This window comes from Sturnira hondurensis, unplaced genomic scaffold, assembly GCF_014824575.4.
Source record: "Sturnira hondurensis isolate 20B ecotype Veracruz unplaced genomic scaffold, ASM1482457v3 Scaffold0014302, whole genome shotgun sequence".
NCBI lineage: Eukaryota > Metazoa > Chordata > Mammalia > Chiroptera > Phyllostomidae > Sturnira > Sturnira hondurensis.
In genome coordinates, this window is record NW_028086933.1 from 5,060,915 (window position 1) to 5,074,794 (window position 13,880).

At 37.8% G+C, this 13,880-nt stretch overlaps 1 protein-coding gene across 2 annotated transcripts in view; it reads right to left on the minus strand.

The window, feature by feature from the left end:
• Positions 1-13,880, minus strand: part of ARID5B (AT-rich interaction domain 5B) — a 179,893-nt gene that overhangs the window by 133,310 nt on the left and 32,703 nt on the right. For both annotated transcript variants that reach the window (XM_037062697.1, XM_037062699.1), the window contains one exon: positions 11,169-11,394. In XM_037062697.1, the coding sequence (XP_036918592.1) occupies positions 11,169-11,394 (226 nt within the window). The remainder of the gene's footprint in view (positions 1-11,168; positions 11,395-13,880) is intronic.

Genomic DNA, 13,880 nt, shown 5'->3' on the forward strand with positions numbered 1-13,880 from the left:
AGCAGTGGAATCCAGGTCTGTCTTATTTTAAAGTCCATCCTACAAAGGTTTAATATAGGTCAAAAAGAAGCCACCCTAAAATGGTAGCTTTTATATTTGCTCATTCTTCTAAATCTTTGATTGAGGACATTAATATAAAACAATGGTAATTAAGTGAGCATTCTCAATTAAAAAAATAGAAACCCACACAGAAGCCGCACATGTGAGAAGCCTATATTTACACGCAGCCATCACGTGATGGGTAATTAGCCAGGTAACTATAGGTTTTTCCTCTGCTACAAAGTATACGTTTCATCATGCTTTGAAATATGCCTTATTATCAGGCATGGCTATGAAAACAATGATTTATTTCTTATTGACTGAACAGGCCAGGCAGGAAGCATTATTTTTTGTAGAGCCTAATAGAACACTTTCTTTGTGAACCAAAGAACTAGAATGGGTAGCTGGAAGGTGGGGAATACCCTCCACCATTGTAGCAAGTAACCCTTTTAAGGGAGGTGAGGATTAAAACAGTCCAAATGCCTAGGGTAGGAAGGACTAGATATCTTGCTAAAACCATCTCCTTAATAACCTGTCACCTAAAAAAAAGACAGATTACAGACAATCTGATAATGAAAAAGATAAGGCAGAGCAAGTCCAGTCTGGAGTGGTTTATTTCCCTGTACATTTTTGTCACTGCTATAATCCTGAAATATAAACATGTTCCCCTGAGGAAGAGAGGAATTTAAAAAGTGCCTGTTTTAATATGTAAAAGGTCCACACATAACAACCCCCTATACCAACACCAAAATTCCACAGGCTATCAGGCTAGCTCAAGCATGTTCAAAATCTCTCTCGAAAAATTGCCAAGAATGAGTCTATAGATGGTTGACTATGAATTAAACCAAGAATAGTTAGAAAACAAAAACCTCAAGTCTGTTTCTTTTCCTCCCAGGTACCAATGAGACAGCCCCATCCACTAGAAAGGCGTCCTAGGAACTCCTGGCAAAAGAAGCCAAGTCAACCACTAAATATGCACACAGGTGTTCCCAATAGACAGAGAAGTCCAGAGATATCTGTGGAGGTTGACCATAAAAGTCATGTGTTTACTTAACCTACTAAGTATAGCTTTGAAGTTAAGAGTGCCTACACCATAGAGTTAAGACTGTTACTGGGAAGATAAGACAAACACAGAAAAAAAGATGCCGCATTATATTGCTCATTATGGAGGAAGGAGCTTAATAAGGTGGTAGAGACACAGTGTGATAAGAGCAGGAAAACCCTTATGAGCTGAATGGCTAACGAGAGCTTCAGGGACTTCAACTGAGTCTTACACAGAAGAGAGAATTTCTACAGGTAAGAGTCCTGGAAGGGACATTCCAAGAATGACTCAAAGTATGAGCCACTCAAAACAGACTACAGAGGGTAGGGGCAGGTATGTGGTTAAAGAGAAAGAAGACCAAGCAGTTCCACTAGTTAGGCTAAAGCAGAAGGTGATAAGAGATAAGGGAGAGAGATAGGCTGACTTAACATTCTCTGTGCACTTTGAGCGGGCAAGTCTGCCTCTACAAGGTACAGTAGGAGGAAACAGTCATGGACATGTGCAGAGTTACAAGGGTTTTAGAGAGTTTGTAGGAGAACAGAAGCAACGGAAATGTCCAACAATAGAAACAGCTCTATAATGAAACATTATGCAGACAAAACAAAACAGTGTGGAATGTCTTACAACATGGAGGCATTGTCACATACATTTATATGCATTTAACTTGGGGGTTCAAACATAAGGTTTTATTTCTGTGGGGGAAAAGAGTATATGCATGTGAATTGTTGCCTATACGCACAGTCATATACATTGGCATATAGATAAAAATACTAACAGTGATGAATGCTGGGTGGGAGAAAATAAGCCACTTATATTTTTCTGCTTTTCGTCTGTCTGCATTGCTTACAAAGTAATACAAACATGGATCATGTCGGTAGGACAAAACGTACAACAACGGTGAAAGTTATTTAATAGAAAAGGAAAGAAATGGGAGCTGGGACTGAACAGTTCACTGGATGTTTGCTTACACTTGTGTCATACTTTATCCAGCAGGCATGAGGTTAGCAAAGAGAGGGATGAGGGTTGGGGGTTATGGGCTGAAAGGCGATATTTAAAGAAAGTCGGAAGTATACAAGATGCTGGAAATGATTACAAATTGAAAAAGCAAGTGGAGAGGTCCAAAGAGAGTTCAAAACAAGGCACGGCTCCGGAATTTTAGGGGAGAAGAAGCTACACCACCTCATCCCGACACTGAAAACACACAGGGCGGGGCAGCTAGAAACACCCCAAATTGTGAGCACTGTTTGCTCAGCCCCAACTGTGCATCAAGTACTTCCCATCTGTCTTAAATAAATATATTTATTAAAATGGCATAAAAGTCCAAACCTCAGCTTTCCTCTGCAGTGACCTGTACAAACTACAGAGGTAAATACATAATATTAGAAGAGAGAGGAGAGTAAACCTTTGACACTAAGGAAAATTAATGTTTTGCAACAAAACCTCACATTTAAAGTACTCTAAAGATAAATGAGCTGTTTGGGAGAATCAGCATCAATACTAAAGAGAATTAAGCCTAAATGTCCAAATCAAATGACTGCTCACAAAACCCTCTGGAAAAGCCAAATCGATTCACGGGTAGGACATGTGTGCTCCGCGATCCCAGGTTATGCTATCGTGATAACAGATGTAGAAATTGCCTACTGTCAGTAATCACGCAGTGGCTCAAGAGATGAAAAGTGGAAAGCAAACAAAAACATTTTGGAGCTGCAATAAAAGGAGAAATGCATTATGAACCTCCAACTGGAAGGAGAACTGTTAAATCAAACCTCATTTTTAAAGCAATTTGAGGCACAATGTTGTACTTTTCAAGAGATGTTTAATAGACCATTGTGAACTGATAGAGTTTGTGCCTTGTAGTGGGCTTTCTCCTATCACCAAAGGCAAATAGAGTTATTACTCCAAGTTCCCCAATCTATCGATGATGACAGAAATTTATGACCTTGTGAGAAGCCAAGGCCGCTTAAAAGACTTTTTCCAGTAGACCCCAAGTATGTAACCAGAAACCAAAGGTAACATCAGAGATAGCATAGGACTGCAGCCCACAGCTGAAGTTTTTCCACTTTTGGTTACCTTCCTACTAGATGGCGACCACCACAGACAGTTCATTGTGAAATTAGAATTTCTCATTAATGAAGCTAAAACCAAAGTATGGGTTGGTTGCCTTCTTCATCATGGCCTTTTGATATGGCCATATGATTAAGATAAAACACCAGAAAAAAAAACAACAAAAAAAGCAAAACCAGCTGGATTTGAGGTGGGTGATAGTAAATTATACTAACACATATAATTTAGGGAAAACTTGATGGTCTTTACCTTATTTGACTGGAGCACCAGGTTGGTTGGTATTTGGCTGTGGACCTTTACTGAGCCAAAAACCAATTTGGTCAAGTTCTACTCTAAATGCTATAGTACACAAATACAGGAATTATGGAAACTCAAAAAGCACAGCACTGATATTGAGCAACAGTGGCTCCTGCCATATTAAGTGACAATGATATTCATTATATAACATTCTACATTTAATACTACTGTTTAAAAAATCCAATCAACAGGGCCTGGCCTGGTAGCTCAGTTGGTTAGAGCAATGACCTGATACATCAGGGTTGAGGATTGGGTCCCCAGTCAGGGCACATACAGGAATCAACCAATGAATGCATAAATAAGTGGAAGAACAAATTGATGTCTCTCTCTTCCTCTCTCTCTCTCTCCCTCAAGTCAATAAATAAAAATGTAAAAAAAAAAAAACCCAAAGAAAACCCCCAAACCACAGGCAAACAGGTAGCCAAACTTCAGGAGGCACAGTGGCTGAGTAATTTTTTGCTTTGAGGAGTAGAAAAGTCAAGACAATAAAGCTCTAAGAAAGAGAGTCTCATAGTTTTGCCAGTGTCATGTCCTGCCTGGAGATAGGATAAACCTGATAGATATATCACGGCCTCTCCGTTGAATGCCACCCCTAGTCTGGCTCTAGAGTTCTTAGCAAAGAAGAACTTGTACAATGTATTGTAAATGGGTAAAATGGTGGAAAAGAACACCCAAAGTGAATGTCCTGAGGTGAATAACCAGGGTGGTGAGGGATTTTGAAACCACATCCTGGGGAAGAATTTAAAAATTTGGGTTGTTTAGCCAAGCAATACAAGAATCGAGTACTATTTCAAAGAAGGGGGGAGGGGAAACATCAACTTTACCAATGTCCAGCCTGTCAATTCTGTGAAGAGCTCCAAACAGCATGAGTTTGTACTGTGTTCATACCTTGTATCTAAGAGGTATGAGGGGGACACAAAAAATGCTGAAATTACCTTCTAAAGGCAGGCCCATTGTACAGGCTTCTCCAGCTAGGTGAGTGTTCTAGGAACCCATCTGTATCTGTGCACCAGCTGGTGTTGTTGTGAGAGGCTGCATTTGGTTTCAGTGAATTTTTTTTTAAGACTCAGTGTGTTTGCCCATTTCATGATGGATGATTTATGAGCACACCTGCCCACATTATGCTGAGTGGTCAGTGATTTTTAACCAAAACCAGCATGACCCCCATGCTCCACCCTCCCTATTCATCTGATCTCACCAGAGCGATTTTTTTTGTTTCCCAGAATGAAAAATGTCCTCAAATGGGAACATTTTGCCGATGTAGAAGAGGTAAAACTAAAACTAGCAGAAGCACTAAAAAGCATCAAAATCTATGAGTTCAAAAACTGTTTTGAGCCATGGAAAAAATGTCTTAATAGCTTTACTGCATCGAATGGAGAGTACTTTGAAGGTGACTACAATTTAAACATGTAAGAATAAAAAAACAATTTTTACAAATAAACTCTGTTTTGGGGGGGGTTCCCCCACACAAATACTGATCATCTGAATAATCAAAGTAGCACTGGAAATTCCTGACTTCACTTTTTCCACTTCTGTCTTGATACCTCCAATGCTAAAAGTAGGAATAAATTCTTAAATTCTACAAAATTCTCCACAGTTGACTATCTATCATCAAAAGAACATATCAACCTAGAGTTCTCCAAAAACATTCCTTCCTTTAAAAAACACTAGAAGACTCACAAGTCAAGAGAAATTCCAAACGAAAGAGTCTTCACTTAGAAGGAGCCCTTCGTGAGCAATGGTAGTATGACCATCTAGACAGCAGTATTGCCAGTCAGCTGTTCAATGGCTTGCACAGTGTTCGATTTCACAGAGGCTTCCCGAAGCCCTGGCCATGATGGCTGAGTGCAGACAACACACGTGGTTGTTATTTTTTAAAGGTACTTTTTACACATTCTACCACTATTGCGTGACAATGTTCAACTATATGATTAGATGGCCAAGCTGAATTTTAACTCTGAAATGAGTTACAAGGGAATAACCTCCCCTGCGTGTTCCCAGGTTCTTAGAAAATACCCTATCATTAAGTTGTTCCAAGCTTTGGATATCTTGGATGCAGACTCCTAGAAGTGTGAACTTGCTCCTGTCCAATGTCCTTTGGGCCATCGCTTTACAATGGCACAAGCAACTACTTCAAGAAAGTGCCCTGTCAGCATTTGAAGAGCATGTTTGTAAATCCCATAGCACCCATTCAATGTAAATGGTGCTATGATTGTATTCTTTAAAGAATGCGTGGCTCACACAACAATATTGTCAGAGAACCTTGTGAGAAAATCCTTTGGAAAGCATCTTTACACATTTCTGGTAAGCCCCATATGTAATTGATTTCTATTTTGAACTCAAGGATACTATAAAGGCCAAATTTGTTTCAGTAAAGAGGCCCTGCTGTAGGGATTCCTCATGATATTCATGAATAGAACAATTCAGCAATTTTATCTTGTAAAAAACCTCCCGAGTTTCTATCTTCAGGCAAATAGTATAGCTAGCTCAGTAGTGAAGTTAAAATATAAGCAACAAATAATCTCACAAGACTGTTTAATATACACACAAAATTTACATGTAGGAAGGAAGGAAAGAAAAAAGAAAAGGAAGGCCCTGCCCAGGTAGCTCAGTTGGTTAGCACGTCCTCCCAATACACCAAGGTTGTGAGTTTGATCCCCAGTCAGGGTACATCCAAGCATTGACCAGTGAATGCATAAATAGGTAGAATAACAAATTGATGTTTTTCTCTCTCCCTCTCTAAAAATCAATTGATAAATAAAAAATTTTAAAAAGGAAAAGAAAGAAAAGGATTGTCCCAGTAAAAATTCTAACAAGTTCATTAGCTATCTTAGGTGAAAAATCATTATAACAAACTATCCAAACCTTAGGCTGCTTCTTATTAGAGACATCAATACTGTTTTCTTCAATGCAGAGTGAGAATCTTTCCCATAGCCACATCCCAAGAAGCAGGTTGACTTATCTCAAACTCAAGAGTAATCTGAAACAACTATTTGAACACAAGACCTCCAGGATTACGGAGTAGAGACTGTGGTCAATTTCTAACTATGAGTCCCTGAGAGTTTGCTTATACTATTGGCCACTTATGGCCCAGCTTCTTCTGACAGAATTTTTGAGAGCAGAAATGTCATTGAATATAAAATGTAAATATAAATCTTAAAAAGAAATATATAAAACATTTATCTATAGTACATTTTATGTTTAACATTTACTCTATATTACAAAAATATATGTAACTAAAATTAAAGATCCAAAGGATTTTAATAACAGTCTTCTAGTGAGGGGGATAGTAATGAAAGTAAACCTACCCCAAATCACTAGGGAAATTGAAAAGAGACAGATGTGCTAACACTGTCCTGTATAATAGTAATATGATAATAGCATCTGAGATTTCGGCACTAAATGCTCCCACATATATTCATGTTTCCTCAGCTGATTTTCTCAAATATTTGAGAAAATAAGAGAAACCCAGGTACACACGAGTCCCCACTTTGCACACAAGGAACCTGACTGTGTGAACGTGCAGTGACCTCTCCGGTGAGGGCCAGATTGACAGGGAGCGCCAAGAGCCTCCTGACATCCCGTCCACTCCGCTTTCAGCATCACCAGGCTGTTTACTCCCCAGAGAACAGTAAAAGTCTCAGCCACAGAAGGGACAGGAGAAGCCACTCTTTCTCAGTATGATGGGGCTTCAGAAACAGAAACTGAACCGAGGGAACCCCCCTCATTAAATCCAGCCATGGCACACGCACATCTTTTGGTCTCCTTTTTCGATTTCAGCTGAGAATACTCTATCTGTTCTTTCTTTTTCTAAAGACACATTTGGAGATAAAACCATTCATAACTGCCCGTCCACAGACAGTTTGTGGCAGCATAATTGACAATGAGTCTGCTGCAAAAAAATGAAAATGCTGTTTTAATAACCTTGGCCTAAAATACATTCTGTTGTATGCCTCAAAGGGTTTCAATAAAAAGTCAACCTGTAGAGACATATTTTCTTGGCTTAAACAACAATCCAAAGCATATAAATGTAGTCCAACTATAATGACATATTTATAGGCCAATAAAGCTTGCACTGCAGCCTTCATACTTCACTTAAAGGAACTCTGTAAGAAGCAGTGTTATATAAAATAATTTGACTTTCTTCAAACTATTGTCCAAGGAATAAAAGAACACGCAAGTTTGCTATGCTTAATGGATAGTGTTTATATGCCTTAGATGCTAAAAATTTTATAAAATGAAACAATTCTTCATTTGGTTACTTCTAACTGCCACACCAAATATGGGTATCCAGTCCACTTTATTACAAAAGCTAAGTACTGTAATTCTAAAGACAAAAATAAATAATGAGAGGCTTGTGTAGTGAATGATTTAATCAACCCGATTCTTCTGGAAAAACAGGTTCCTGTGTTCGTTATGCTTATGAATAATACATTCCTTAACCCTCCTATTGTAAGATAGGTTTTTTTTTCTATAAACTTCGGTATGAAACTACTGTGTGAAAGAAGGCGAAACGTCTCACCGAGTAAAGTCACAATTGGAATTGGTTTTATATTCAACTTTCTTTCTTTGAAGAGCACAAAGAGGAGGAAGGGGACAAAGTATTCTGACGCATCTCAGAAGTGTTGTTTAAAATTATTAGTTTGATCTGCCTGCAATTTTAGTCACCAGTCATTTAGAATCTTTAAACGAAAACTCCAGAGAGTTTTAAAAAGCAAATATGACATCTGCAAATATTGTCCTTGAAGAGGAAAAGGGGACGAAAAAATGAAAGAGTTGTGATTTGAATCAGAGCAGTTATTGGAAGCTGCCATTTGGGGCAGAGTTTCTCTTTTGGAGCATTAATTTGTTGGCAGACACACATTTATGAGAACGTTCTTGGTTTTTTTCTTTTTTTACTATTCGGAGAGAGACAGGAAGTGACACAAACTGAGATTAAAGGGAATTTATTCTACCTAAACATTGAGCAAGAAGAGTTCTTTAATTACTTTTTATATGGTAAAAGCCCTTCTTTTAAGAGGCAGCCTCATTATTTTGTTTTTATTGATGTTTTAACATGATGAAATAGCTCAGTTAAAAGAAATAACATATTGCAGTTTTACTTTATCTACAGAAAGGTGAGATCTTTCTATTCTTTGCTTACTTCCACCAGAAAAAAAAGGGGGGGGTCTTAAGTAATCTCAGAGTTCATCTTCTTTCTTTGGTAAGAACAATGAGGAATTGGAAGAGTTCTACGGAAGGAAAAACCTAATAAGTGTGTGAACTTCCATTAACAATGTGGTATTGGACGTGGTTTTAGTGCGCCCAAGAGAAAGGGAGATAAGAAAACCACTGTGTAGAAAGAAAAGTACAGACAACAAATATTTTGATGTTGCAGGCAGAGAAAGGAAGAGGTTGAAGAGAAAGTTGCGGGGACAGGAATGCAAACAGCAAATGACACCCCCTGTCTCCCCCAAATAAATCCTAACAATGTAAACCTTAGATCAAGCAGATAATGGAAACTCATTACATTAAGAAAAGTTCTTGTTTCTCTTTCCACATTATTACAACACAGTGTGCATTCCAATTACAAAAGCTATTTGTCTCAAATTCCCCACAGTTCATACCAACTGAGTAGAATTTCAAGGTCCCAAATTCTATCCTTAAAGGGGTATTTTACATTAAAAAAGAAAGAAAAAGAAAAAGTACATGGTGTTTCTTGCTCAGCAGAGGAGAGAGTGTCCCAATCAAATACCCTGGTGATGATTTTCTCTTCCTCAGCACGAACAGTAGATTTGTTTCCCAAATGAGACACCACTACCCCAGCAAAAAAAAAAAAAAAAATTACCTAGAATGCCTTTTATCAGCAAACATTCCTTAGCCTTGCCTTGGTCCTACTAAAAGAAAAATCTGGGGAAGCAGACTCAGCAATCTGTCTTATTTTTTTTTTAAATTCCCCCCATGTGTCTAATGAACAACTAGATTTAAAAACCACTAAGTACTTTGAATATGCACTCTAAACCAATTTCTTCTGGAATCAATTATTCAAAATGTATAGTATGGACACTTTTAGAATTCAAAAAGATCAAAACCTCTAAATCTTTTGTTGGAATTAAGAGATCAGGTTTCTTTTCATGTTCATTAATAAACTATCAATTTTAAACACAAAACAACCCTGCTATAAATACCCTTGTTTATTTGTGTGACATCAAGCTTAACCATCTACACATCCTTTTGTCCCCTGTGGGTTTCCTGTTTAGTTTTTTATTAGTAACAGTATATTCCATAACTAAAAAAAATTCAAACAAAAGAAAGGCTTTAATGTTAAGGAAAACAAGACAATAATGATACAACTTAGATCATATACTAGGAAAGTAACAAAACAGATGTATTATTCAACACAATCACACCTCCAAAGACCAGTCTGTGTGTTCACAGACTGAAGGGTGTAACGGCGTATACAGGAAGATTCGTTAAAAAAAAAAAGTTCGTTTGGCTTTAAAAGGAAAACCACTAGATTAATAATTTTCTCTAACTGTGCACATGACAATCAGGCTGCCATGTCCAAAATATTACTGTCTAACATCTACTAAAGACGCCAGGAAACTGTTGATCATTAAACTCAAATTACGAGATAATATTAACACTATTCCTGAAACACAGTACAGCTCATCACAAACCAGAATCACATTAAAGACAGTCAGTTACTGGTTTTAGTCAGACTCTTTATGCCAATTAAGATAAACAGTCTATGTTTGTTACAATAGTTAAATTCGAGGTTAAAAAAACAGGAAGTTGTCACATTAAGGCGTAAAATAGGGCTATGGAAATCAGCATCGTGTTAGAATGAAAGAAAAAGATGCCTTAATATGTTAAAAGTAAAGTTCCTCTTTGCCTAAAGAGGAAATAACTAGTCTAAATCAGAGGTCAACGTCGGTCTTGAGCAATGCCAGAACAGTAAGTCAGTGAGTGCTGCAGGGAGACACAAACAAAAGTAAGAAAAACAAGGAAAGGACACAAAAAGTCACTGGAGCAGAAAGGTGTTAAGAAAAAGCAATAGAATTAATTATGGAGCCCCGTGCACACCAGTCACTCGACTTGACCCTTTATATCTTGCATCTCACAGTGACCCTGTCAGGTTCCAATATATTTCAGATGGAAAAACTGAGGCTTGGAGGTTAAATTATTTGCCCAAGGCCACACAACTAAATAAGCAGCACAGTAGGATGCAAACACTAATTAAAGTAACTACTCCAAATCACAAGGTCTTACAGTGGAAGATAGAAAGGACGGAAAGAAAAAAAATACATAGTTGATGGTGATGACTCAATGCTGAAAGCTCAGGAAAACCTATGCCGACCAGTGGTCCCTGCGTTGGCACGGCTCTCCCGCTCCACGTTAAGTCACTCATCTCGCTTCCTCATTTCGCTTTCTACCTAACGTTTCTGGCACAGGGATCCATAGAAGGTCCCGTGTTCTAACGGGTGAAATTTATCCCTTACATACCCATTCATCTGTCCGTCTGTATTCCCAGGCCCCTTCGAAGTTAAAGAAATTATATATATATATATATATAAAATCAGGATATAATCAGAGTGTACACACACACACATATCAGTATATATGTACATGTGTGTGTATATATATGTATAAATACATACTGGAGTTTCCAGAGAAACCTACAACCAAAACAGTAGGTTACTATATACCCTCACACATTAGATTTAGAAGTACAGATTATAGTTACCAAGGTCAGCCTTTTCCTTGAGAACGTCTTTGAAGTTGAGCCCACTGTTCAGGGTTGACTGCCTGTACTTCAGCAGAGCTTCCTTCTGTCCATTCCTTCCCAAAACCTCTGTCTTCAGGGACCCGGCTTGGAGGCCGCACCTCCACTTGGAGAAATCGGAATGTACCCATTTGACCAGGTCTTCAAGCTTCACAATCACCTTTTCGGAAACAGCAATGACTTCATCCTACAGCCGGTGGTTGGGGAAGAACAAAAAAACATTATTTGCCATTCTGAGCTGAATGATACATTTTTCAGTAAAGCCTATCTGCCCATTTGAGCAGTTTTAACTTTATACAAGCAGACAATGTGCTTTTTAGGGACAGAGAATGGTCAATAACTCGTTTCATTTCAATGACTTTTTCACTCCTAGTAGTCTAGTTGAGGAATAATTTATATGACATGTTTGTTATATGATTAGAAAGTGCAAAACTTGGGCAGTAGTTCTAATCACCATTTTTAATGTGACTGGCTAAAGCCTGCCCTGCCTTTCTAACCGCTGGGGTGAAAGTTAATTTTTAAGTACGATTAATTGCAAAAGTAAAAAGCGAGAACTAGATGACTAATGGTTAGCCTGTCTCTATATAAACGGTCTAAGTAAATCTGGGATTCTTGGAACTCTGACTCACCCCAAAATTCCTATGTTTATGGTACATTTTCCCTTGGCTTATACACAAATATTGAATTTAACTTTTGTCCTAAAAATTAAATAAAACTGTGATGTAATCCCAAAAGAAATACTTCATAAATGTTATGTGCTTCCCACTGAAAGAAACTTACACATTCTCATGTTTCTTAAAAACTTTGTAAGTTGAGAAACGGACTGATTTTTTTTCTTTTAATACATATGGGGTAAGAGGCGAGAGGGCGAGTGAGGAGAAAGGCTTTGAATCTAAGAAAAGTAGTTGAAACTTAAGTTTCTCCTATGGATCATAAATTTGAATTTTAAGCATCTGTAATTGCTTCCAGGAAACAACCAACTTTTCTGACTCAGAATTAATTCACCAAGATATTTAATAGATGTCCATACATGGAGCAAAGGGGGCCTCTCTTACGCGAAGATTCTTTGGAAATGGCTTAATATCAGCTCACTGGGTTTTAAGTTAAATTGTTTGAAACATTTGACATTTCAACTTGAACTGGCTTCTTTCATTTCTTTTAACTTCACATTTCTGAAGAAAGCTTAGCTTGTGAAAACCCCTAGGCTTACAAAATCTGAGAAATATTTTTGACAAACAACAACAGGAAGATGTCTCTAGGCTATTAAACAAAAGGAATTCACAAGTGATTTCGACTAATTTTACCGTTAAACATGACTCTTTCCTCCTTCTCCCCCACTCACACACACACAGCTCCGCTCATGCTACTCCAAAGCAAACAAAAAAGGGTTTATTAAGATAAGCTTCACGCAATAAAAAACCCTGGGGTTAGTTTTTAAAACTGTTTTAAGGTAGGATCTAAAATTACACTTTTCTTCCTCCAGCTCCAAGCTGCTTCTCTGAGAAGAAGGTCTGTAAGGCGGTGGCAAAATAACAAATGCCCCACAAACATGAAAAACAAAACTTTCGTGATGGAATATTTCCTCTTCTCGTGATCAAATATGAATTTCCACTAAATGGGAGACAAAGTGGAAACTCTTTTTATCCTCTGCTCAAGAAAACATATTGCAATACTTTAGGTAAACAATGGGGCAGAGTACAAAGTACCATTTCAATGGATGATTTCACTCAGATTCACTACACTATCCTCTTGAAATAAAAGATCTGTAGTTATCACGCATTTTATAGCTATTACATGGTGATTATTAAATGTCTGAATAAAAATTCAGCCTGGGTATTGTTTCAAAGCAGATGGGAACAACCTCTGGACAGGGCATACCAGAAATCAAGTTTAGAGTACACTGGAAAATATCTATCATGGCATATAATTCTCAACATTAGCAAAGACGAATTTTGACAATAGTTTGACCAAATATGGTTCCCTAGAAGAGACAAGTTTGGAGATGAGTGTTATTTTCAAATAGCTCTTGCTCTGATCAAATGATTATCATGTCAATTACCAGTAGCTTCAGATCATTTCCAAGAAATGGCATGACTAGCTCTGGCTGGCTCACAACACCCGCCAAACAGTTTATTAACCAAGAGAAAATACAATGCTAATGATGTCATTGATGAATAAGCCCATGTTTCACGAATCAGGCTGTGGATTCTGCCCTCCCTCCTCTTCTCTCTGGAACACACCTTCTGAGTACGAACACAAGACATAAAGACAAATGCAGGAATTCACATAAACCTACATAAGCCATAAACCCAAATTTGAATTAATTGTGAAACCGCCAGTAGCTTTTACTGTGAATTCACAGAGAAACTGGCCCTGCAACATTGTCAAATGCCAGGATTTAGAAGGAAATCTGATAAGCAGAGGAGAGAGAAACAACAAACCAACCCAAAAAACAAAACAGCCAATATATATATAGCAAATGTCTCAGGAAACATTACTTTGTACACACAATGGCATAAATCACATGCTTGTATTTACTATTCTGAGCAACTGCTGACTAAAGTTTCTAATACTGGCCATTCCTGGGCAAGTCTCTGTGTCTAAGAAAAGAATTTCAATAAGCCATCTTGCGATTACATTAGCTCTCTGCAAACTGAAAATATTGGATAAATA